At 46.4% G+C, this 26,271-nt stretch overlaps 1 protein-coding gene across 1 annotated transcript in view; it reads left to right on the top strand.

The window, feature by feature from the left end:
- The window catches only part of LOC122932368 (multidrug resistance-associated protein 1-like), a 64,511-nt gene that overhangs the window by 16,218 nt on the left and 22,022 nt on the right, over positions 1-26,271 (top strand). Inside the window, exons 6-17 of the mRNA XM_044286738.1 lie at positions 6,541-6,795; positions 8,422-8,487; positions 9,834-9,971; positions 14,305-14,451; positions 17,054-17,138; positions 17,210-17,276; positions 19,830-19,956; positions 20,509-20,685; positions 21,020-21,187; positions 21,891-22,071; positions 23,578-23,653; positions 24,241-24,292. Of these exons, the coding sequence (XP_044142673.1) occupies positions 6,541-6,795; positions 8,422-8,487; positions 9,834-9,971; positions 14,305-14,451; positions 17,054-17,138; positions 17,210-17,276; positions 19,830-19,956; positions 20,509-20,685; positions 21,020-21,187; positions 21,891-22,071; positions 23,578-23,653; positions 24,241-24,292 (1,539 nt within the window). The remainder of the gene's footprint in view (positions 1-6,540; positions 6,796-8,421; positions 8,488-9,833; positions 9,972-14,304; positions 14,452-17,053; positions 17,139-17,209; positions 17,277-19,829; positions 19,957-20,508; positions 20,686-21,019; positions 21,188-21,890; positions 22,072-23,577; positions 23,654-24,240; positions 24,293-26,271) is intronic.

Genomic DNA, 26,271 nt, shown 5'->3' with positions numbered 1-26,271 from the left:
TGATAGTCACGCCCCAGTGATGGGTAACCTGCACCCCCGATAGTCACGCCCCAGTGATGTAACCTGCACCCCTGATAGTCACGCCCCAGTGATGTAGCCTGCAACCACCGATAGTCACGCCCCAGTGATGTAACCTGCACCCCTGCTAGTCACGCCCCAGTGATGTAACCTGCACCACTGATAGTCACGCCCCAGTGATGTAACCTGCACCCCTGCTAGTCACGCCCCAGTGATGTAACCTGCACCACCGATAGTCACGCCCCAGTGATGTAACCTGCACCACCGATAGTCACGCCCCAGTGATGTAACCTGCACCCCCGATAGTCACGCCCCAGTGATGTAACCTGCACCCCCGATAGTCACGCCCCAGTGATGTAACCTGCACCACCGATAGTCACGCCCCAGTGATGTAACCTGCACCACCGATAGTCACGCCCCAGTGATGTAACCTGCACCACCGATAGTCACGCCCCAGTGATGTAACCTGCACCCCCGATAGTCACGCCCCAGTGATGTAACCTGCACCACTGATAGTCACGCCCCAGTGATGTAACCTGCACCCCCGATAGTCACGCCCCAGTGATGTAACCTGCACCCCAGATAGTCACGCCCCAGTGATGTAACCTGCACCACCGATAGTCACGCCCCAGTGATGTAACCTGCACCCCCGATAGTCACGCCCCAGTGATGTAACCTGCACCCCTGATAGTCACGCCCCAGTGATGTAACCTGCACCCCTGATAGTCATGCCCCAGTGATGTAACCTGCACCCACGATAGTCACGCCCCAGTGAGTAACCTGCACCCCGATAGTCACGCCCCAGTGATGTAACCTGCACCCCGATAGTCACGCCCAGTGATGTAACCTGCACCCCGATAGTCACGCCCCAGTGATGTAACCTGCACCCCGATAGTCACGCCCCAGTGATGTAACCTGCACCCCCCGATAGTCACGCCCCAGTGATGTAACCTGCACCCCGATAGTCACGCCCCAGTGATGTAACCTGCACCCCCGATAGTCACGCCCCAGTGATGTAACCTGCACCCCCGATAGTCACGCCCCAGTGATGTAACCTGCACCCCCGATAGTCACGCCCCAGTGATGTAACCTGCACCCCCGATAGTCACGCCCAGTGATGTAACCTGCACCCCGATAGTCACGCCCCAGTGATGTAACCTGCACCCCTGATAGTCACGCCCCAGTGATGTAACCTGCACCACCGATAGTCACGCCCCAGTGATGTAACCTGCACCACCGATAGTCACGCCCCAGTGATGTAACCTGCACCCCCGATAGTCACGCCCCAGTGATGTAACCTGCACCACTGATAGTCACGCCCCAGTGATGTAACCTGCACCTCCGATAGTCACGCCCCAGTGATGTAACCTGCACCACTGATAGTCACGCCCCAGTGATGTAACCTGCACCCCGATAGTCACGCCCCAGTGATGTAACCTGCACCCCTGATAGTCACGCCCCAGTGATGTAGCCTGCACCACCGATAGTCACGCCCCAGTGATGTAACCTGCACCCCTGCTAGTCACGCCCCAGTGATGTAACCTGCACCACTGATAGTCACGCCCCAGTGATGTAACCTGCACCCCTGCTAGTCACGCCCCAGTGATGTAACCTGCACCACCGATAGTCACGCCCCAGTGATGTAACCTGCACCACCGATAGTCACGCCCCAGTGATGTAACCTGCACCCCCGATAGTCACGCCCCAGTGATGTAACCTGCACCCCCGATAGTCACGCCCCAGTGATGTAACCTGCACCACCGATAGTCACGCCCCAGTGATGTAACCTGCACCACCGATAGTCACGCCCCAGTGATGTAACCTGCACCACCGATAGTCACGCCCCAGTGATGTAACCTGCACCCCCGATAGTCACGCCCCAGTGATGTAACCTGCACCACTGATAGTCACGCCCCAGTGATGTAACCTGCACCCCCGATAGTCACGCCCCAGTGATGTAACCTGCACCACTGATAGTCACGCCCCAGTGATGTAACCTGCACCCCCGATAGTCACGCCCCAGTGATGTAACCTGCACCCCTGATAGTCACGCCCCAGTGATGTAGCCTGCACCACCGATAGTCATGCCCTAGTGATGTAACCTGCACCCCTGATAGTCACGCCCCAGTGATGTAACCTGCACCCCCGATAGTCACGCCCCAGTGATGTAACCTGCACCACTGATAGTCACGCCCCAGTGATGTAACCTGCACCACTGATAGTCACGCCCCAGTGATGTAACCTGCACCACTGATAGTCACGCCCCAGTGATGTAACCTGCACCCCCGATAGACACGCCCTAGTGATGTAACCTGCACCACTGATAGTCACGCCCCGGTGACGTAACCTGCACCACTGTTGTTCTGTCGAGCTATTGGTTCACTCATGGGAAAGCTGGGTGACTGCCAGACATATAGCTATAGGAGGTGCAGAGATGGCCGTTGCACCAGGACCTGGAGCCTGAGAGAGACCTAAAGCCTCTCTACTACATAAGAAGACACTAGTGAAAGGGGCCTCTGTACAGATTTTGCATTGGTGGATAGAAATTTCAAGGTACACCTCTGGTAACACCCAGCATGAACACCATTAGGGCTCCCACTGAGGTTGTCACCCACTTGACGATCAGCCGTATGAAGGGAAGGCGCACGCAGTGTACATGTACCGTCTCCCGCCTCTCATCCTGCTCAACGCTGCTGTCAAAGACCATAGACATACAGCAGCGGACAGGAAGAGAGAACATGCGTACTGCAGGCAGCGTCTCCCCGTATCCCGAGGATAGGTCATCAATAGTAAAAGCCCAGACAACCCCTTTAAATTTGTTGCCATAAATGACATTAATGAAATTTTAATGACGAGAAAAGTGTGTAAAAAAAAAAAAGTTAATGATTTTTTTTTCACTGTTTCATGTTTGTCATTGATGTTTCATTTATGTTGGACAGCCCCTTTAATTGCCGTTAGGACTACACACTGAGCCGGATGGATGGAGCTGTAGGCATTCTGTGTGCTGCCATATGGTGCACAGCCATATTACAGGGGAGGAATACCTGCTTAATACCATGTGCAGTGGCTCTGCCGTGGTGCCAGCTATTTATCTCTACTTGAACTCGGAGATTGTACAGAGCTTTAATAATCTTGTGGGCATGAGCCCTTATAGAGTCCTTAGGGCACTGACCCTGTGTAGCTGTGCCCCTGAATCCGATTTCATCACCACATGGAGGAAGCAGTCACAAGCTATGCCATAAGGCTGGCATTCCTGGGTTTGATCTAGAGCCCATAAGATGCCAGCTTTACTATTCTGCTGGGGCGCGGATTGCGGTTTATTTTACACTGTCTGACGTGTTCAGCCTCCATATTATTTTTTCTTTTGTTGCTTCAGTATTTGTAAAGCATCCTGCAGCCGAGAACACTGCCGGCTCTGATTCCCTTTTACAGTATGTGCCTACATGTACTTAGAAGGATTGTCCATGTGGCCCGTTAAGGACATCATAGAAGCGGTTTCCATCCCCCCATTCTCTCGTCCTATTAGCCTGAGTGGAGATCAGTGTCTCTGTCGGGTTGACTGGGTGCAGCTACTTATTATATGGTCACCCATTACGCTGGGTTCACACCTGAGCGTTTTACAGCGCGTTCCTACGCGCTGTAAAACGCACAACAGGCAAGAACCAATGATTCCCTATGGGAATGGTTCTCACCTGGGCGTTTTACAGTGCGTACGATTGCGCTGTAAAACGCCCGACGCTCAAACAAGTGCTTGAGCTTTTTTTTGGGCGTTTGTCGCGCGTTCCCGCACATAGATATTCGGGAACGCGCGACAATGTGTGCACCCCTATCTCTGTATGCGCGATTGTAAACGCCCGTACAATCGCGCATACAGAGCGCTCGTTTCAGAACGCTCAGGTCTGAACCCAGCGTTAACTTCAGTGGGTCCAATGTAACATCACATTTCCAGCATCCTTTCATAGTGTTCACAAGGCAACTTGAAGTCATCTTGAAGCAATGCGCCCTTTAAAATACAAATTTTCTAAATGAGTAGTACCATCCAGCAGCGAGCCCCCCCTCTGGATATTACAGATTATATGATCAGTCTGTTTTCCCTGATTAATATAAGTGTAAATCTCTTTTAAAGGGGTCCTCCACTTCAACAATCCCTGAGGAAAAAAAAGATAGGACATGTTAAAATCCAACTGCCTGATCCTTATCTTCCCCAACAGCTGATATCAGGGAAGATATGGATCAGACAGATGTATTTCAACATGCCTAATCCTGGTGTTCTCAAGAAAGAGTCGAGGGTCCCCCTTACACATTACCTCAGCAGGTTCTACGGCTGTACATCTAGCATGTCTGGCTGACTTAAAGGGGTTGGCCTATCTGAGACATTGATGTCATATCACTTGGGTATGCCATCAATGTCAGATCTCTGGAACCCGCTCCTATCTAGAAAATGGTGCCCCCAAACTGAAGGAGAGAGGCAGTTGTTCATGAATGCTTACTCAGCTCTTTTTGGAACTCCCATAGAAGTCAATGCAGTACACACACGCATGCGCGGTGTGTTCTCCTTCACTTTGGGAGCCTGTTTTGGGATAGGAGCGGGCTCCATAGGTGAGACGCTCACCTGTCTGACATTGATGGCATATCCTACTGCTCGGTCAGTGTAAAGGGGCCTTAAAGGGGTTATCCCATGACTAATATAAAAAATGAAATTCAGACATCATATAGTACATGATAGTGTCTCTATAACAAAGCTAGAACCAGCCCTGGACCTCACATGGATCCAAAGATCTCCTTATTCATTGCTCTGCTAGATTTATATCAAGCTGGCAGCTCAGGGGAGTGTCTTTTCTGCTTCAGCTCAGGGGGCGTGTCCATGTTCTCCCTATCACAGCTAAGGAGGCGTGTCTCAGCTCTTCCTATCACAGCCCAGGAGGCACTTGAAGGATGGAACTGAGCATGTGCGGTCATCTCAGTGATCCGGACATAGAAATAAGAAAAAGAACAAACAGCAGGTGGCGCTATACAGATATAATTTATTGAATAACTCAGTGGCTGTGCAAAATTTTTAACTACATGCAATTACAAAGGTATTCAGATCCAGGCGCTGGTTTAAAAACTCTAGAATATTTTTCGTGGGACGACCCCTTTTAAGCTGTTCTTGTGCCATGCTGAACATTCTGACAATAGCCATGTAACAATGCTACATTATGGTTTCAAAGTACTGAATAAAATGTTTAGTGGTATCTTTTCGGCCGAAAGCCTCCATTCATGCGGTCAGATTCTATTATAGTCAATGGGCATCCGGCGCTGCCCGTTACTATCCAGTTGTGCTGGATGCGGTAACGTTGGCAGTCTATTCCCTTGCTGGAAAATACTACCGGATTACCTTTAGCGCATGTTTAAGCTGTGAGGTTTTCCCATCTCATACATTGGGGGCATATCGCTAGGTTATGAATCTGAAGTGAAAAAATGAAGCAACTTTGCAAATTGTTCTGATTAAAATTGTTTTACAGTTTTGTTGTTGTTGTCTATAGCTGTGGAGAGGGATGTGTCTCACCAATAAACGGTCTGATCCCACTCCTCTCTGTTCTGTGCCTACATGTATGCCAAGGTCTAGGTGACAATAGAAGAAAGTCTGGAGAAAGAAACCCCCAGCAGCCGCCAACTGTTTTTCTTGCTTGCTTTATTTCATATAAGCATAAAACTGAAACAAATCGGGACGCTTTTTCTGTCCATCCTAGCCTTTTTCAACGGAAGGACAGGCCGAAACGCGTCTTGATCTGTATGAGATTTACGCCTGTATGAAATAAAGCATGCAAGAAAAACAAGTGGCAGTCGCTGGGGATTTCTTTCTCCATATCATTGGGATCATCCTACCGACGTGCACCGCCATATTTAGAAGATCATGTGCCCACCACCTTTGCATATGGCGACAGGATCAGACCATTGAAGGTTTGTCTGTAGTCTGTTGCCATTGAGATGCATATCTCTGCATAGGAACTGTAGATGAAAAACGATAATACTTTTTTGATTAAAGGGGTTATCTAATCTCCTATATTGATGACCCATGCTGAGGATAGGTCATTAATATCAGATTGGCGGGGTCCGACACCCGTCACCCCCGTTGATCAGCTGTATGCGGAGACGACGCGCGCAGTGTGCACGTGCCGTGTCCCTTCTCTCTTCTAGCTCACCGCTGCTTTGCCATAGACATACAGCAGCGGTGAGCAGGAAGAAGATGGCACATGCACACTGCGCGCGCCGTCTCCTCATACAGCTGATTGGCGGGGGTGCCGGGTGTCCGATCTGTTATTGATGACCTAACTGAGGATAGGTCATCAATATTAAAAGCCCAGACAACCCCGTTAAGACTGTTTGCAAAGTTACTTTTCATTTCAGGTGCATTGGAATATTGCAAAAATTGATTGTCAAGTTGAGCATAGCCTTTACCATTATCATTATCATCATTTAGTCCTTAAATATAGCCTTTCGGCATACTCTACTTATTTAATCTCTTTTTTTCCTTTCTAGTCCTTAAATTTGGCAAATTCTACTCGAAGAAAGTTTACAACAGGTGAACTGGTAAACTTAATGTCGTCGGATGCACAGCAGCTCATGGATCTGACCGTAAACCTCAACCTGCTGTGGTCAGCCCCATTCCAGATCCTCATGGCTATCGTCTTCCTGTGGCAGGAGCTTGGAGCGTCGGTTCTGGCAGGAGTGGCTGTGCTCGTCTTGGTTATACCTTTAAATGCATATATCGCTGCCAAAGTTAAGCAGCTAAAGGTATGTATGAAGATACTACATAAATGTACTTTATACATAGTGTCAGACAGTATCTGCTACGATTCAGACATATGTGGATGTCAGTGAATCAACTGACTCATAATTTCAGATCTGACAGCTATTGACATACGTAGTGTCAGATAGTATCGGTTACGACTCAGTTCTATATGGTTACCAGTGAATAAACTGGCTCACAAGACAATACTGTAAAGATCACTGCTGTGTGGGAGGAGAGGGTGCACATCTCCACCACTCCTAAGGCAGTCACCTCAATCTTAGGCCTCATGCACACGACTGTTGTTTGGGTCCGCATCCGAGCCGCCGTTTTGGCGGCTCGGATGCGGACCCATTCACTTCAATGGCGCTGCAAAAGATGCGGACAGCACTCCGTGTGCTGTCCGCATCCGTGACTCCGTTCCGCGGCCCCGCTAAAAAAATATAACATGTCCTATTCTTGTCCACGCTTTGCGGACAAGAATAGGCATTTATATTGCCAGTGCCCGTTCCGTTCCGCAAATTGCGGAAGGCAACACGGGCGGCTTCCGTTTTTTGCGGATCCACGGTTTGCGGACCGTAAAAAAAGGAACAATCGTGTGCATGAGGCCATACACTGTAGTGGCAAACAGTGTTTTTAAACTTGCGTTTAGGCTCACAGCCGTTTTAAGTTGTATCAATAAAAGTGACATTTTAAATTCACTTCAAACCTGGGTCAAGTTAGGTTATGAGCCCCTGAGGCTTTAATAAATAACGTAGTTAATGCACCTTTACCCAGGTCAGGTCCAATTTGTTTAAAAATGCTCTGACTTATCATCTGATGGACTACAGGAGCTTCAGGTGCTGGGTACATAATACGGCAGTAATAAAGCAGCCATGTTATACCCGTTTTAGTCGCAAATAAAAAAAATTGTATAAGTTGCAAAGTTGCATGAAGGTGGTTGTGTGTATTAATTATTAGGTATATTTTTATACACAGTATGTGTAGGTTTTGGTAACATAGAGGTTTCCATGTATAAATATGTAAAACCTCTTTCACATCTGCGTTTTACTTTTCCGGTATTGAGATCCGGCAGAGGATCTTAATGCAGGAGAAAAACTATTCCGTTTTTTCCCAATTCATTGCGAGCGCTGCTGCCTTCTCAAACAGCGGGGGTGCCAGGTGTCGGACCCTCACCGATCAGATACTGTAGACCTATCCAGACGTTAGGTCATCAGTATAAAGATCTCAGAAAACCCCTTTAATCTGATACGTGTGCACGGTTCAGAAATGAATATCTAAGGCTTTTTTCGCACCACATTTGAGGGGTACGTACTTACGGTATATACTTTGAGAAATCAGCCGACTTGTTGCTGAATGTATTCAAAGCATTTAAAAGAGCCCAACATTTGCCAAAAGAAGGCCTAAAGTGTAGTGTTCTAGGCTTCTCAATACAGGACATCCTGCAATAAAAGTCTACTGTGAGGTATATAGTCTTATCCAATGGGAGACTATGGGCAACGTAGGCAACTGTGCGTTCTCGTTAAGGTGCACTGCATAACAGGCCTACTATACCGGTACACTGTTTTTAACCCTCTCTATGGAAAACCAGTTCATCAAGCAGCAGCTTTAACTTTGTCTTCTTTTCACAGAAAAGTCATTTGAAGAGTAAAGATCAGCGCATCAAATTACTGAATGAAATCTTACATGGAATAAAGGTATAGGATCATTTCTAGGACTTCAGTAGTGAGGGACAAATGGACAGTTCATGTCTTCTGACTCTAGTACATCCTCCTACCACTTTTATGGGGCTGTCTAATTTAGAAAACCCATTTTCCATTACCATTTTTATGGAATTCAAAAAAAAAGAGGCGAGTCCTTCATAAGTGACCTATATCTAAAGGGGAGATCACCTGCAAAAAAGGTCTATTGTTCTGGAGAAACTGGCATGTCCATGTTCGGACATTGATTTGAGTGAGCAGCGTGTAATACTTAATTTCTCCTGGGGTGGCGCTGTAGGGATATTGAACACTTGCTGCTTGGTTTCCCCCACCAGAACTAATAGAAGTCAGTGTAACATGGTAAGGCATTCGGGTGCATAGCAGATTGAATTTCCTCTTACCACTTCTGTAACTGCAGCCACATAAAAGAGCAGACAAAATGCAGGGTAAGGCTTTGTTCACATCTGCATTGTTATTTCCAGACCCCATTTGCTATAACATTGTCTGTCATTTTACCAGAAAAATGATTGGCGGGGATTTACAAATCAAAATGCGCCCGAATTCTCGTTTAATTTGCACCACATTAATTAAGTGTTTTCGATACTCTTTTTAGACTGGTTCCATGGGCTTGTGTCTTAAGCGGCGATAATTCAATGAAAGAGATGTGACCTACCAGAACCAACTAAAAGGTGGTATGAATTTAAAGGCTATGTACACCTTCGGGGGCATATTTTTTTTTTATAATTGAATTTTACTCATTTTGGGCTAAAAATCATTTTTTCAATTGGTCTTTATTAAAAAAAATATTGAGCAGTACTGTTTATCTAACTGTGTGACTGGTACTTTGCGCCAGTCATCTAATAACCCTTATCTCTAAACTACTAAGGAGGTCATAAACACTTATTTAAGCCACATTCTTATTAGTAAGATAAGGACTGAGCTATATTGAGTGTTTATAAGGTCAGAGAGCAGAGATAAGGAGCCCTTCAGCTCCCTGCCTGACGGGGAAGACAGAAAATTCAGAACCACCTGCTAGATAAACTCAAAGCTGTGCAGGGAAAATGGCTCAATATTTTTAATAAAGACCAATTTCAATAAGTACAATGCAATATTTAAAAAAATTGCCACTAAAGGTGTACATAACCTTTAAACTAGACGTTGTAAGGGCCACTGTGCCAATCTGCTGCTATTTATAATGATTAATTTAAGTTTAAACTGTTGAAAAATTTGACAAGTTTAGTCATTTTAGTTTTTGTTGGAGTCGAAAATGGAGCCTCAAACACAGATCTGAATGAACCCTAAAGCCCCTGTGTGTCTGCTGAGCTGTCGTGGGTTTCTTGCAGATATTGAAGCTTTACGCCTGGGAACCTTCTTATCAGAAGAAAGTGGTTGATATTCGGGAATGTGAAATGGAAGTGCTGAAATCTTCAGGATACTTGACCACGTTCTCAATGCTGACATTAACCTGTATTCCCTTCCTGGTAAGCTGCCTGCGCTGACTGAGAATCATAGCTGCAGTTTATTTCTCCAGTGACTCATTTAGATTACACCTATCAGGGTGGGTTCACATCACGTTTTATGTCTCTGTTTGACCAATACATTAGAAAAATAGGATACAAAAACGCAGCACACCACATTCTTGTATCCTGCAGAGTCCGGTAAAAAAAAACTTATACGTCATTTTTTATACGTCATTTTTTTACGATGCTAAAAAAAGTATACTTTTTTAATTTTATTTTTACAGTGGAAGTCTATGGTGAATGGATGCCACTCTATGGCGTCAGTCTGAAGCATGCGTTTAAGGCTACTTCCACATTAACGTTTTTTGCGGATCCGTCATGGATCTGCAAAAACGCTTCCGTTACAATAATACAACCGCATGCATCCGTCCTGACCGGATCCGGTTGTATTATGTCTTCTATAGCCAAGACGGATCCGTCATGAACACCATTGGAAGTCAATGGGGGACGGATCCGTTTTCTATTGTGTCAGAGAAAACTGATCCGTCCCCATTGACTTACATTGTGTGTCAGGATGGATGTGTTCGGCTCCGCTTCGTCAGGCGGACAGCAAAACGCTGCAGGCAGCGTTTTGGTGTCCGCCTCCAGAGCGGAATGGAGACGGAACGGAGGCAAACTGATGCATTCTGAGCGGATCCTTTTCCATTCAGAATGCATTAGGGCAAAACTGATCTGTTTTGGACCGCTCGTGAGAGCCCATGACAGATCTCGCAAACGGAAAGCCAAAACGCCAGTGTGAAAGTAGCCTAAAATATACGTTTTTGTATACGTTAAACAGATGGAAAAAACTTGATGTGAACCCAGCCTTACATAGCACAAATCCCATTAGATACGTCATATTAGGCCCACTGATATATACAATAAAAGTCTGTTAGTCCAGTAGCAGTGGGACCTTTTACTGTAGTCTCAATATTACTGCATCCGTCCGGATAAAAAGCCAATACAACTCACCTGTAAGGGCTCTTTCACACCTGCGTTATTGTCTTCCGGCATAGAGTTCCGTCGTCGGGGCTCTATGCCGGAAGAATCCTGATCAGGATTATCCTAATGCATTCTGAATGGAGTGAAATCCGTTCAGGATGCATCAGGATGTCTTCAGTTCCGGACCGGAACGTTTTTTGGCCGGAGAAAATACCGCAGCATGCTGCGCTTTTTGCTCCGGCCAAAAAAACTGAAGACTTGCCGCAAGGCCGGATCCGGAATGAATGCCCATTGAAAGGCATTGATCCGGATCCGGCCTTAAGCTAAACGTTGTTTCGGCGCATTGCCGGATACGACGTTTAGCTTTTTTAGAGTGGTTACCATGGCTGCCGGGACGCTAAAGTCCTGGCAGCCATGGTAAAGTGGAGCGGGGAGCAGCATACTTACCGTCCGTGCGGCTCCCGGGGTGCTCCAGAGTGACGTCAGGGCGCCCCACGCGCATGGATGACGTGATCACATGGCACGTCATCCATGCGCATGGGGCGCTCTGACCGTCACTCTGGAGCGCCCCGGGAGCCGCGCGGACTGTAAGTATACTGCTCCCCCGCTCCCCACTACTACTATGGCAACCAGGACTTTAATAGCGTCCTGGGTGCCATAGTAACACTGAAAGCATTTTGAAGACGGATCAGTCTTCAAATGCTTTCAGTTCACTTGCGTTTTTCCGGATCCGGCGTGTAATTCCGGCAAGTGGAGTACACGCCGGATCCGGACAACGCAAGTGTGAAAGAGGCCTAATGGAAGTGAATCGTCAGGAAGGAAACGCAAAAGATTCGTACTAAAACTTTATTTTTCAATTAGACTTAATTGGTTCTCTAAGTTCTAAGTTCTCCAACTGCACGATCCTTGTGTCCAGCAACGTGGTCGGTAAGCGTTGAATGGTCGGACATTCATGTAGTGTGTATAGCCAGCTTCAGTGTCTGGTCCAGTGAAGGTCTACATTGTATCGCATTTTGATGCTGGATACCAGTGGCGGATTATTAGATTTTCTGAATAATGAGTTGGCGAATTAAAATAATTTCATTCTTTATGGAAGTCATTTCCATTTGATGTCTTCTATGTTATTATAATGTATAAGCAAAAATAAAATGCTTTTCCAGACCTCCTGAAAATGGACCCTAAGGCCACATGCACACGAAAAAAATAGCCCTTATATATTGGCCCCCAGTTGTGCACCCATGTATAATGCCACATGCGATGGACCACTCCCTTCTCGCTGGAGGTACCAGGACCTGACGCTTCCAGTATTGTGACGTCACAGTGCTGGGAGCCCTGAAAGGCCCTTTTTCACAGTGTACCCATTGTTAGACGTGTGCACTCCTGTCTAAACGCCCATTAAAAACAGGTCATTGATTTCAGTGGGGTCTGTCTGGATGTGAAAGCAGCGCAAAAAAAAAAAAGTACATGTCCTATTTTTTCACGGCTGCTATTTACTAAAAAATCGGCCATGTGAATAGCCCCATTATCTTCAATTGGTTCTAAAAATGGCTGTGTGAACATAGCCTAAATATAGTTACCAGGGTCGGACTGGCCCACTAGAGTACCAGAGGATCCTCCGGTGGGCCCAAGCTCAGATAATAATGGACCCCCATTAAAACTGGACCCTTAAAGGGGTTGTCCGGGTTCAGAGCTGAACCCGGACATACCCATATTTTCACCCAGGCAGCCCCCCTGATGTTAGCATCGGAGCAACTCATGCTCCGCTGCGCTCCCTTGCCCTGCGCTAGATCGCGCAGGGAAAAGGCTCTTTTGTTTACAGAAGCTTTCGCCCGGCAGTGTGTTCAGTTAAATCACCGGCTCTGATTGGCAGGCTTTAGCACTGCCCTAGCCGTTTTACTGGCTAGGGCAGCTCTAAAGCCCGCCCATCAGTGCCAGTGACGTCACCGGGCTTCCTGGCAGCCCCATGGAGAGCCTGGCACGTCACTGGAACTCCTGAAAATGCCTTTGCCCTGCGCGATTTAGCGCAGGGCAAAGGAGAGCATCGGAACATTGAAGGGGTTATCCCACTTTGCGTTTTTATACTTACCTGCTGCCACCGCGCGTTCACTTCCTGGATTCTGGCTGGGGGCGGGCTTCATCTTGATTGAAGTCTTCTCCCGGCCGGGCCGCGCGCTGGACTGCGCGTTCGCAGCTCTGTACTATTCTGGCCAGGAAGAAGTCACCGTCGCGCATGAGCGGCAGCGTGCACGTTCAGTCCAGCGTGCGGCCTGGCCGGGAGAAAAGAAGGAGTCTTCTGGGCAAGCGCGACCATCGGGATTTTGGAGAAGAGCGGTGGTCGTAACCAGGGGAGACCGAGTCACAACAATAAGGTAAGTGGGGATGAATTTTATCCTAATTGGTGGGAATTTGTTAATAAAGTATATTTACAAAAATGATCACTGTCAAATCATTAACAGATTTAACAGTGATCATTATGATGGGATACCCCTTTAATTTTTCCGAGATGCTCAAGTCAGGGAGGCTGCCTGTTTGAAAATGGGGATATGTCCAGGTTCAGCCCCTTTAAGGTCCTATATAAACATAGAGTGGGCCCTCAGAATTATTTCCTCTGGTGAGACCAAGGGACTTCAGTCCAACGCTGAGATGTGTATTGTGAAGTTCTGCTGCTACTGAGGTGTGTATTATGAGGTTCTGCAGCAGCTGAGGTGTGTATTAGGAGGTTCTGCAGTAGTGGAGGTGTGTATTATGATCTTCTACAGCAGCTGCAGTGTTTTTTTTAATGCTCTGCAGCAGCTGAGACGTTTGTAGAAAAGTTCTGCAGCAATATATACATTCCCATAGAAGAGCATACAATAGAGCAGTGTTTCCCAACCAGTGTGCCTCCAGGTGTTACAAAACTACAACTCCCAGCATGCCTGCACAGCCAAAGGCTGTCCGGGCATGCTGGGAGTTGTAGTTTTGCAACAGCTGGAGGCACGCTGGTTGGGAAACACTGCAATAGAGTGCAGCGTGTATGCTCAGCCTGCCTCTCCAGTCATGCGGGGACATGGGACCTCTGGTCATGTGATTATTGGGGTCCTAGTGGTCAGACCTCACCCATTAGATACTGACCACCTTAAAGCAGAGGCCCACATATGTCTTTGTACAAATTGTACCTTATCATTCCAGGATTTTTTCAGAAATAATTAAAGAAATTCAGAAAATGTACAATAAAAACCACCCTTGAACACCATTTTTAACCTGAATAAGACCCAAATTCTGCGCTAATGTGTTTCTTCCTATATCTTCATAGAGATTGGAGCCCAGTATGGTTTAGTTCCGAGTTTCTCTATATGTGATGTGCGCTGTCATTTCCCAAACCTCTCTTTTCAAGGTTTCCATCGCTACTTTTGGAGTATATTTCTTAATTGATGAATCGAATGTCCTGACGGCGTCCAAGGTTTTCACTACAATCTCGTTATTTAATATCCTGCGTCTTCCGTTGTTTGATTTGCCCACAGTGATCTCATCAGTAGTTCAGGTAATTCTATTCACAGGATAATCTACCTTATAGAAGTCATGATTGTCTCGGGGTACATTCACATGGGACGTGCGGGCTGCGGATTTTCCACCCTTGAATTGCAGTGTGGATGAGAGTTATCGGGAGTCTGTCAGCAGTTTTGTCGATACATAAAACTTCATTCACAGGTAAAAGGTGGTCAGTATCCGTGAAACTGCCCGTGAAGGATCCATGTGTCCATTTTTTGCTGTCTGTGTGTCATCCGGTCATCTGTGTTTCACTGACGCTGCACAGCTGAAAAATAATTTTTAAAGCATCTCTTCTTAAAGGGGTTATCCAAGACTATAAAATGACCCCCCTTTCCTCCCATATGCCGGGCCCCTCACACGAAATCTACTTACCTGGCTCCCTGCGCCGTTTCTGGTGCCCTGGGGGCGAGCAGCCAATGGCAGACGGGGACGAGGCTCCTTAGCATCACAGGTGACGCTAGGGAGGCTCGTCCCGGTCCCCGCCCGCCATTGGCTGCCCCCCGACACCGGATGTTTTCATCTGCGCACGTCCCGCAGGGACCAGGAGCGGCGCAGGGAGTGGTGGAGCACGGTAAGTATATTCATTGTGAGTAGCCCGGCATATGGGGGGCAGTTTATAGTCTTGGATAGCCCCTTTAATGATCTGTGAAACATGGATGGCATCTGTGTTGCATCCGTGGTTTTCACGGACCCATAAACTATAATGGGCACGATGGATCCGTGGACACAGACAAAACGGAGCATGCATCCGTGCTAAAAACAGGGACCGTGGTAAAAGAAAGTCAAGTGTTGATACACACAATAAAATGAATGGGTACGTGTGCTGTCCGTAGAAAACACGTACAGCACATGTACATGGAACTCTGACGTGTGCATGAGGCTTAATTGTCAAAGGACATAAGTAGAGGCCGGAGACTGGAGGTGATACTTATCCCTGTCCTTGGATTTAGTGAAAAAAAACGGGATCAACCTGGAATCCTTTGGGCGCCGCTCTGGCAAATGCAACAGAAGTTTACTGAGGGACTGGACCACCGGCTTCAGTGTCAGTCTATGAGCAGCTGAACAGCCTCTCCTGTCTGCTGTCCACGGCGGCTGTAGCGTCTAGCCAGGAGAATGCTACAGCCATCCCTCTCAGCAAAAGGGTACGGGCTATGGTTGGTGATACATTGAGCCTGAAGCAGTGAGGGCCCACTTCCCAGATTCTTTGTTGATTCTTTCCTCACTGCATCCACTGAAATCAAGTACAGAGGTATGTATCACCTCCAGTCCCCAGCCGCTACCTAGGTCTGTCAGCAAAACTGCTGACAGATTCCCATCAATTGAATGTTATCCACATTCTGCATACAAATCTGAGTTGATTCCATGCAGAAATTGGCGTGCAGTTGTGCATGGGGTGAAATCCACAGGAAACTCTTCAACACACTGCACCGATATGGGAGGGAGACACAGGGCAGAGAGCAATAAGCAGCAGATGCAGAGCAAGGGGGCGTGGCCAGCACAGTGACGTCTCGTGTACAGACGCATGTCTGCTCTCTCAGACTTCTGCATGAAACATCATCTGAGCTGGGAGAAAAGCTGACATCACAGGTCATGTGAAATCTGAGAAAAGAGCAACTACAGATGCAGTAAGTGCATGGTAAAGCTGTTACATTTGATTAGTTAGAAACATACAAAGAACAAAAAAATAACTTGGACAACAAGGTTGTCTTCAGCAAATAGCATTTATCATGTAGACAAAGTAAATACAAGCCACTTAGTAATGTATTGTGATTGTCCATATTGCTTCCTTTGCTGCCTGGATTCATTTTCCCATCACATTATACACTGCTCGTTTCCATGGTTACGACAGTCAGTGCCGGTGACGTCACCGTGGACACTGCTAGGGGGAAGTCTCCCCCTAGCAGTGTAACAATGTAAACAAAAAAGCCCTTGCCCTGAGTGATACAGCACAGGGCAAGGGAGAGCATAGGAGCATGTAATGCTCTGATGCTCATATCGGGGGGCTGAGTGGGGGAAGAAGGTGGTATATCCGGTTCAGCTCAGAACCCGATCAACCCCTTTAAATTTAGCCCGCAGAGCATTGTATAGGCTGGATGCAATCGTATCTACTTCCTATCTGATGGATTGAAAAGCAATCTATAGTAGAAGGCTGCAGAAGATGCATGGACCAATGAGGAACTTGCAGCCCGCTCTGTTATTGTGCGTTTTCCATCCGAGAATCATTCATTGAGGTGTATGGGTGCGGAGGGAAAAAGGCACACAGGAGGCAGAGGAAACTGCATATCCATTTTTTGCTGTTGTAAATTGGAGCCGCCGCCTTTAGGGGCTCATTCACACGACCCATCCGCTGTTCCGTTCCACAGCCCTGCAAAAAATATAGAGCATGTCCTATTCTTGTCCGCTATCGCCGACAAGAATAGGCATTTTCTATTTAGTGCAGACCGCGTGTGGTCCGCAGAACTCTTACGGTCGTCTAAATGCACTCTTACTGGGATTAATCTTTTTCACATAAAGTCTGAAAACCCTTTATAATCTACACGCTGGGTGTACCGGCATGGAGGAGTAAGCCCCCATTGATGTGGTTTGTTTTCTAGACTAGGGTCTCTCTAAATCGACTACAACATTTTCTTTGCGGTGAAGAACTCGCCCCTGAAAATATTGAAACCCACTATAAAGGAAGTAAGTGGACATTTTAAAGATGAGCGTTTGCTATTTTTTTGGGGATTTTATTAACTCCTTTCTTTTCACAGATCATGCCGTTGGATTCCTCGGAGCATCCTTCCAGTGGGAACAAAATGGATCCTCCATTTTAAAAGAGTAAGGCCTCATGCACACGACCGTTGTTTTGGTCCGCATCGGAGCCATAGTTTTTTGCGGCTCGGATGCGGACCACTTTCACTTCAATGGGGCCGCAAAAGAAGCGGACAGCACTCCGTGTGCTGTCCGCATCCGTTGCTCTGTTCCGTGGCCCCGCAAAAAAAATATAACCTGTCTTATTCTTGTCCGTTTTGCTAATATACTATTTTTTTATACCATTTTATGTTTTTATATGTATCATAGTCCAGGGCTGCATTCACAATTGCGCTGGCTGTCTGTTCAGCTCATATGGGCTCCTGTAATTACACTGACATTGTAAGGCTGACCATACACATAAGATACCGTCACATTACTCCCCCTCATACATGTCTGCTTGGCTCCTTGGATGAAGCACGTTTCTCAGTAGGAAGGGAGGAGGAAGATGTGTCCAGACTCCTGAAAGCGGATGTTGGTAGACGTCCATGCACATTAGTTGTTGGCTGGTCCCCCTGAAATCAGCAGGTTGCACTGACATACAGCTAAGGCTTCATGCACATGACTGTCTGTGTCTGATACGCATTTTTTAAGGTTCAGATGCAGACCCATTCATTTCTATGGAGCCGTAAAAATGCGGACAGCACATGGATGTCATCTGTATGTGGTTCACATCCGTGCGTCTGTTCTGCAAATTTTAGAACATGTCCTATTCTTGACTGTTTTGAGGACAAGAATAGTAATTTCTAGGGATGAGCGAATCGACTTCGGATGAAACATGGTACCTTGGAACCGAACTCAAGTTCGGGAAATGTGTTTTTACAGTACAAATTAATTTCTGAAGTTATTACCCGAAGTCCCGTGAGACTTCACAAAGTAATATCTTCGGCTTATAGGAGCTAATACATTCTAATACTGTACGGAGCTCCTGCTCCGTACAGTATTGGAACAAAGTTTTATGTGAATCGACTTCGGATGTTTCATCCAAAGTCGATTCGCTCATCGCTAGTCATTTCTATAATAGGGACCAAGGGGTGCTCATGGCCCTTGTACATATTTCGCAGACGCAGGGTTTGTGGACTGCAGAATGCATATGGTTATGTATTACAGCACCAGCAAAGTGTATGAGATTACACAAATCATGTCGCAAATTGACCTTCATTTTAAAATGAAAGGGGTTGTCCAGGTTCTTCCCCCACTCAGCCGCTCTGATATGAGCATGGGAGCATTTCATGCTCCGATGCTGTACCTTGCCCTGTGCAGCCAGGCTGGGCTGTTTGTTTACATTTTTATCACTGCTAGGCAAAGGCTCCCACCTAGCAGTGTTGTCGGTGGCGTTTTAGGGCTGTTTCACACGAGCGGATGCCGTGCGTGGCATCGGCTCCGTGAAAGAGTGCCAAGACCCGATGCAGACTGCAGAGGCACGGAGCTTTAACATGACTGATAATGCTCCGTGCCTCTCTGTGACCGCTTTACTACGAAATCAGTGACAACTGTGATTTCGTAGTAAAGCGATCACAGAGAGGCACGGAGCATTATCAGTCATGTTAAAGCTCCGTGCCTCTGCAGTCTGCATCGGGTCTTGGCACTCTTTCACAGAGCCGATGCCACGCACGGCATCCGCTCGTGTGAAACAGCCCTTACAGGCTAGGGCAGTGCTAAAACCCGCCCATCAGTGCTGGCAACGTCACTGGGCTCACCGTTAGGTGGAAGCCTCCACCTAGCTGACCCTATGGAGAGCCCGGTACGTCACCGGATCTCCATAAAAAGCCTTTGCCCTGCGCTATTCAGGCAGGCTGCCTGGGTGAAAATGTGGATATGTCCGGGTTCAGCTTTTATCCCAGACAACCCCTTTAAATAGCTTGTCAATTATGTTTGCAGTTTTAGCTGCGGATTTCACCTCTGCTCTCTCTGCAACTGCTGTGTGCTGCTCCCTCTCCACTTTGATTGACAGGGTCAGGTGTTATGATGTTTTTTGACTGCTCGACCCTGTCAATCATGGTGGAGAGGGAGCAGTAGTTGCAGAGAGAGCAGAGCCTCTAGGTGTAATGGTAACGCCCCCGTTGCTCCTAGAGGCTCATTTGCATATAATAAAACATCATTTTTCTCAGCAATGCGGGCACATATGAACACGGGACCAACACAGATGCCTTCAGCTGCCAAGCACACATGTAAGAGGTCGTCGGTGTCATAGGGACAAATCTGCTGACAGATGCCCTTTAAGGTTATTTTCCATGCATTCTAGGGGCCAAGGATGCCACACACAGCAATTATCAGTAAATCGCGAGCAGTACCGCTTGCCGCCACCGCACGTGTAATAGCACCCTGATAAATGTATTGCGGTAACAAGCCGTTTACCTATAGGGTTGATCATCACATCACTAGGACCGAGTTTTATCCACTGGACGGAAACTATGAAGGTTCCTTTTGAATGAAAGCAAGCAGAGATTTTAAAACCAGTCAGGAATTGAAGTATATTGGAAAGTCCCATTAAAAAGGAATAACTATTATTTGCCAGAACTGTATCCCTTTTTAAAATTGTGTCAAAACAGGAACAAATTACTCTTCTTCTTTTTTTAGCCTCCATATTAAGATTCCTGAAGGCTCCTTGGTCGCTGTTGTTGGCCAGGTCGGATCTGGAAAATCGTCCTTACTGTCTGCAGTCCTCGGGGAGATGAATAAGCTGGAAGGAACGGTTCAGAGAAAAGTAAGCCTTCAAATATGTCCGTGTCCTGTGCAGTGTGAATGAGACGCTGTGTAAGGGCTCATGCACACGAATGTATTTAGTTTCCGTGTCCGTTCCGTTTTCTTTGCGCCCGTATGTGGAACCATTGACTTCAATGGGGCCGCAAAAAACGGAAATTACTCCATGTGCATCTCGTTTCCGTATGTCTATTCTGCAAAAAAATAGAACATGTCCTATTATTGTCCGCATTACGGACAAGGATAGGACTGTTCTATTAGGGGCCAGCTGCTCCGTTCCTCAAAATACGGAATGCACACAGATGTCATCCGTATTTTTTGCAGATCCATGTTTTGCAGACCGCAAAATACATACATGTGCATGAGGCCTAGTCTGAAGACCAAGCACTCTGCTTCTTATATAACATACATTTTATCAATCGGTCCAGAAAGTGTGAACTGGATCTTTTATAGCCAAGCTATTGATCTGCTCCTCCTGCATTTTCATGGTGACCGGGTCCATTTCAAGCACCCCAGTAATTCTAATGTTCTAATCTGAATTCTCTTTTACTATTAGGGCTCCGTGGCTTACGTGTCGCAGCAAGCGTGGATTCAGAATGCATTATTCCAGGAGAACATTCTCTTTGGTCAGCCTCTCAATAAGCCGTTTTATGAGAAAGTTCTGGAGGCGTGCGCTCTGCTGCCGGACCTGGAGCTCCTACCGCACCGAGACCAAACCGAGATTGGCGAGAGGGTGAGGGAAGCATTGTGTTCTTAATCTGTGTCTGGATGGTAAAAAAAAACATATTATTGCTCCTTAATAGGATTCTGTCACCAGATTTTATGTACTAATGCCAGTCTCCCAGGCCAATGCCATATTTATAAGGCCATGAAAGTGGGCGGGGCTTCAGAGCGGCACAGAACGCTGAACGCATAGCGATGTGCTAATGTCAGCTAAACCTATAAAACCAGGTTAAAACCAGGTTAAGAAATAATTATCCATGGGCCTATAAATAAAGGGGCATTGTAGTACATATATATAGTCTTGTCTGCCTACGCCAGTCTATATAACGTCTTTTTGTGCACAGGGTGTAAACCTAAGTGGAGGCCAGAAGCAGCGGGTCAGCCTGGCCCGGGCTGTATACAGTGATGCGGACATCTACCTGCTGGATGACCCTTTATCTGCCGTCGATGTACACGTGGGAAAGCATTTATTTGATAAAGTCATTGGACATAATGGATTACTGAAAAACAAGGTACGGGTTTACACTTGATGTGAGCCGTGAATGCGCCACCATTACATTCTGCACCCCGCTACCCTCGCTGGTAACAAGTACAGAGGGGTTCTTCATCCGTTTGATTATCCCATGGGTTATCCCATGATTAATAGAAAAAATTTAAATCAGACATCATATAGCACATGAGAATGTCCTTCTAACAAAGCTAGGACCAGCCTGTGCCTCACATGGGTCCAGGGATCTCCTCAGTCATTGTTCTGCTAGATTTATATCAAGCTGTAATTCAAGCTGGCACCTTCGAGACCGGAGAGGATAGAGAGGGTTTATGTCCCTGTTGTATTTAGTAGAGGTGCACGGATACAGGGATACAAATGCTCAGCAGTGAACAGGACCAGGTTTCTACACCTTTTCAGCCACTGGATGTAAGCACAAACGTTTCCATTCACTAACTGCAAGGAGAGATATTGAATTGGTGAATCTGTAAATTAGTCCATTTAAAAGGGTTGTCTAGGACTAGAAAAAAGGTTATGCCCCCCCCCCCTCCCCCAGAAACAGCGCCACCGCTGTCCATGGGCTGTAGTTGGTTTTGCAGTTGGATGATCTGCAATAATAGACATGGTCCATGGACAGAAAAAGAACTGCACCCGTTCAGTAGTCCCGGACACCCCCTTTATAGAATATGCTGTCTTATTACGGATTAATTTGCCTTTTTTCTGTGCAGACAAGGATCCTGGTGACACACAGCCTCACCGTCCTCCCTCTGGTAGACCTCATCGTCATCATGGAAGACGGGAGAATAGGTCAGATAGGGACTTACGGGGAACTGGTTTCCAAGAGACAGGACTTTGCTGATGTGGTAATAGCACCTGGAGCAAAGAAAGAAAGTTTTAGTGACACGACCTGTAAGTATTTGCCTATTCTTTTAACATTTACGTAAAAATTTCACAATAAATTTTCTTTTGCCTCACCCAAAAAAAGTAAGATTACCGTTTCATAAAGGGATGCTTTTGCTAGAACGTTCTACTTTTTAAAAAATATTTACTGTATGTAACCTTTCATGGGATTTGCCAGTGAAATAAAGAAAACCGCCACCTATTGGGAGATAGCTAATTTACGCACATAACCACTAAGACTTCACACACAGGGTTTCCACCTCTTAGATAATCATGACCTATCGTTCAGATAGGTTATGTATCAGATCAATGGGGGTCCAACACCTGACAACCCCACAGATCAGCTTTTTGCATCAGCTGGTGGCACTGGAAACATAATAATGGATGGAGCCAGAATAGAAGGCTCTGTCCACTGTGAACTGGCCTGTTGGGTTCAGTCGAATGGGTGCTGAGCTGCAGCCTGCCGGCACAGATGCTGCTCCTTGGATGGACCTTCTGCTGGTGTCTCCTACAGATAGCTGATTGCTGGGGGTGTCATGTATCGGACCTCCACCGGTCTGGTATTGATTACCTATCCAGAGCATAGGTCCCTTCCAAAGGTAGATTTTTGGCTTGTTTCTATAAAGAAATGCCTTCGGAACTTATTCTGTAAACTTCCAGTATTGCTTTTTCTCTATGTTTTATTCTCCCCCCCCCCCCCCCCGAGAGTCTGAGCCCCCTTGGCATGGAAATGGCTTAGTGTAAGATGTTATCACAATAGGTTTTTGATGTGGGCACCACCCCGGAGCAGGCTAACACATTTTTCAGAAAGATAATGTACAACCATGTGCCTCATATACAGTAGATGCCTCTATTTTTGGCACCAGTAGAGGACAAATGTTGACTGGTGGCTGTTTTCCAGCAGTGGGTAAGACGTACCCTGGACTGCCTGCAAATCAAACCGGTGTCGCATCAGCCTTTTTAGCTTATGTACACAGCGAGATAGGACATTGTGCTAATTGTGGATCTGCAAAATACAGATACCGTCCGTGTTGCATCTACATTTTTTGCGGACCCATTGACTTCAATGGCTCAGTGGCCCGCATTTTATGGCCAAGTATAGGACATGTTCTATCCTTGTATCTTTTTGCAGAACAGATGTACGGAAGCGGAAAGCACTCAGATCATCTTTCCGTATCCGTACATCCTTTTCACAAAAAGGTGGAATGTGTCCGGAAAACACGGACCACAGACCCATTGTCAATGAAACCTAAAGAAAAATGTGGACGGCAAATGGACCGCATCTGTATTTTGCAGACCGTGTGCACGAGGCCTTATCCTGGCAGAAGCCATCACTGATGTGGCGGCCGCTCCTGTAATGGGTGATACGTGCTCAGCAGCAATACTCAGCGTCTGGTATTTCATCATTTTATTTTGCAGTGATTTCTAGATCATCTCTTTTTTACACAATAACCCCAGAATTATATGTTAATGTACGTTATGTGCAGTACTATTAACGTGTACATTGATTTGCAGCAAGCACATTAAAAGATGCAGGAAACGTAAGAAGTCCAGGGAGACATCCTGAAGACGCCAAGGTTCAAAAAGACAGGTATGAAGCATATGAGAATATAATGGGTGTTGTTCCTGCAGACCACTGCAGGATCCTCCAGAAGGAAGATCCAAAAATTAGAAAAATATCAGAGTATTTTTATTTTTAACCTCTTAGACCCAATGCATTTCTCAGAGCGTTCTCTGAGGAGCCTGTAGGGCAGCACACGGAGAAGCTAGAGGTTCCCCATGTGCCGCCGTATTATACCACCTCTATACTGCACCTTATGAAACTACTGACATAATGCGACATGCAATGGAACATGCCATCATTTTTTGGGGATTCTCATGTATTCCTGGTGTCCGTATATGACAAAGACCCTCGGTGTGCTGTAGGAGGCACATGGATCTTAGCAGGTGGCTCATTATGGATCTGTGTTGTAGGGCCGCATGTTTGAGGCCTTATTGTAAGCCATGTCAAATATCTGTCACTTATGGAGGAGTACCGGCAACTCCCTTTTGTCATTCTAAACCAAAAATTATAAAAATCTGAACATATAAAGCAAGTGAATTCATAAAATTGGGGAAAAAAAACATTTAGTGTTGTAGTTGTGGCATCTGATTTTCTCTGGTTCATATCTTCTCCAGGCAAATGTTAAGCGCCCCCAGGATTAATAAAGAGAAGGTCGCCACAGGAAATGTAAGTGCTGGGATTGATAAATGCTAAATATGACCTGGAGCGCTTTCTAGGAATATTTTAAAGGGAACCTGTCTCATTGAACATGGTGTCTGACGTGCAGGCGGCAGGTCAGAAAGCAGGAGGAGCTGAGCAGATCGATGTAGGTTTATAGGAAAAGATGCAGTAAAATCCCTGCTTATTCAGGAGTCCAGGGGGCGGTTGTATTCAGTGATTGACAGCTATCTATGCATACATGCTCAGGCTTTCAGTGATTGAGTGACCTGCCCACCGGACTCCTAAACATAGAGTGAAGAAGGATTTTAAAGGCTATGGACACATTTGAGGGCATTTTTTTTTATTATTGCATTGTACTCATTTTGAGCTAAAAAACTGTTTTCTCAATAGGTCTTTATTTTTTATTTTTTTAATTTAGTCTCTTTCTTTGTACAGGGTTGAGATTCTCTAGTAGCATGCTCTGTGTTTATACTGTGTTCCATCAGGGAACTCAGCTGGCAGCCCCTTATCTCTGATAAGGGCTATACATAGCCATAAGATGATGGCTCAAAGGGAAAGTGAGATGCTCACAGATACAGTAGGCTCAAACTTAAAGGGGTTTTCCCACTGAAGGTATATCACTAGGATGTACACCCATTGTCTGATCTGGGACCTGCACCTACACTGAGAACGGAGCCCTGAAAGTTATGGAGGGTGCACTGCGCATGCGCAGCCGCCCGCCATTCATTTCTATGGGGCCGCCCAGAATAGCGGAGCGCTGGCTCGACTATTTCCGTTGCCCCCATAGAAATGAATGGGAGCCGTGGCTGCTCAAGCGCAGTGCGCTTCCATTCACTTGTATGGGGAGAGGGCTTGGCAGTGGCCCCGGGGTCCTCCAGCCACCACTCTCCCCGCTCCATTCTCTTTGGGACCCGCACCTATCAGACAGTGGGGGCATATCCTAGCGATATGCCCCCATTGTCTGTGATGGGAATACCCCTTTAACACTTTATGACAGAAACTGCAGAAAATGTTTAAGAAAGACCAATTCAAAATGATTTTTAGCCCAAAATGAGTACAGTGCAGGCATGAAAAAATTGCCCCGAAGGTGTTCATAACCTTTAATGAATAAAATACAAGTTAGGCCTCATGCACACGACCGTTTCGTTTTTTGCGGTCTGCAAATTGTGGGTCCGCAAAACACGGAAGCCGCCCGTGTGCCTTCCGCAATTTGCGGAGGCCCATTGTAGAAATGCCTATTCTTGTCTGCAAAACGGACAAGAATAGGACATGTGATTTTTTTTTTTGCGGGGCCATGGAACGGAGCAACGGAGCTGCAGCTCGGATGCGGACCAGAACAACAGTCGTGTACATGAGGCCTTATACTCAATCTTTTCACATGAAATGATATACAGTCAGGTCCGTAAATATTGGGACATGGACACAATTCTAACATTTTTGGCTCTATACACCACCACAATGGATTTGAAATGAAACGAACAAGATGTGCTTTAACTGCAGACTGTCAGCTTTAATTTGAGGGTATTTACATCCAAATCAGTGGAACGGTGTCGGAATTACAACAGTTTGCATATGTGCCTCCCACTTGTTAAGGAACCAAAAGTAATGGGACAATTGGCTTCTCAGCTGTTGCATGGCCAGGTGTGTGTTATTCCCTCATTATCCCAATTACAACGAGCAGATAAAAGGTCCAGAGTTCATTTCCAGTGTGCTGTTTGCATTTGGAATCTGTTGCTGTCAATTCTCAAGATGAGATCCAAATTCCCTTCAGTTTTGTCTTCAGCAAGTGAAATGCATGCTCAATCGGATTCAGGTCAGGTGATTGACTTGGCCATTGCATAACATTCCACTTCTTTCCCTTAAAAAACTCTTTGGTTGCTTTTGCAGTATGCTTTGGGTCATTGTCCATCTTCACTGTGAAGCGCCGTCCAATGAGTTCTGAAGCATTTGGCTGAATATGAGCAGATAATATTGCCCGAAACACT

Source organism: Bufo gargarizans, chromosome 3 (assembly GCF_014858855.1).
Source record: "Bufo gargarizans isolate SCDJY-AF-19 chromosome 3, ASM1485885v1, whole genome shotgun sequence".
NCBI lineage: Eukaryota > Metazoa > Chordata > Amphibia > Anura > Bufonidae > Bufo > Bufo gargarizans.
The sequence above is the reverse complement of the archived record's forward strand: the minus strand, read 5'-3'. Positions and strand labels throughout refer to the sequence as shown.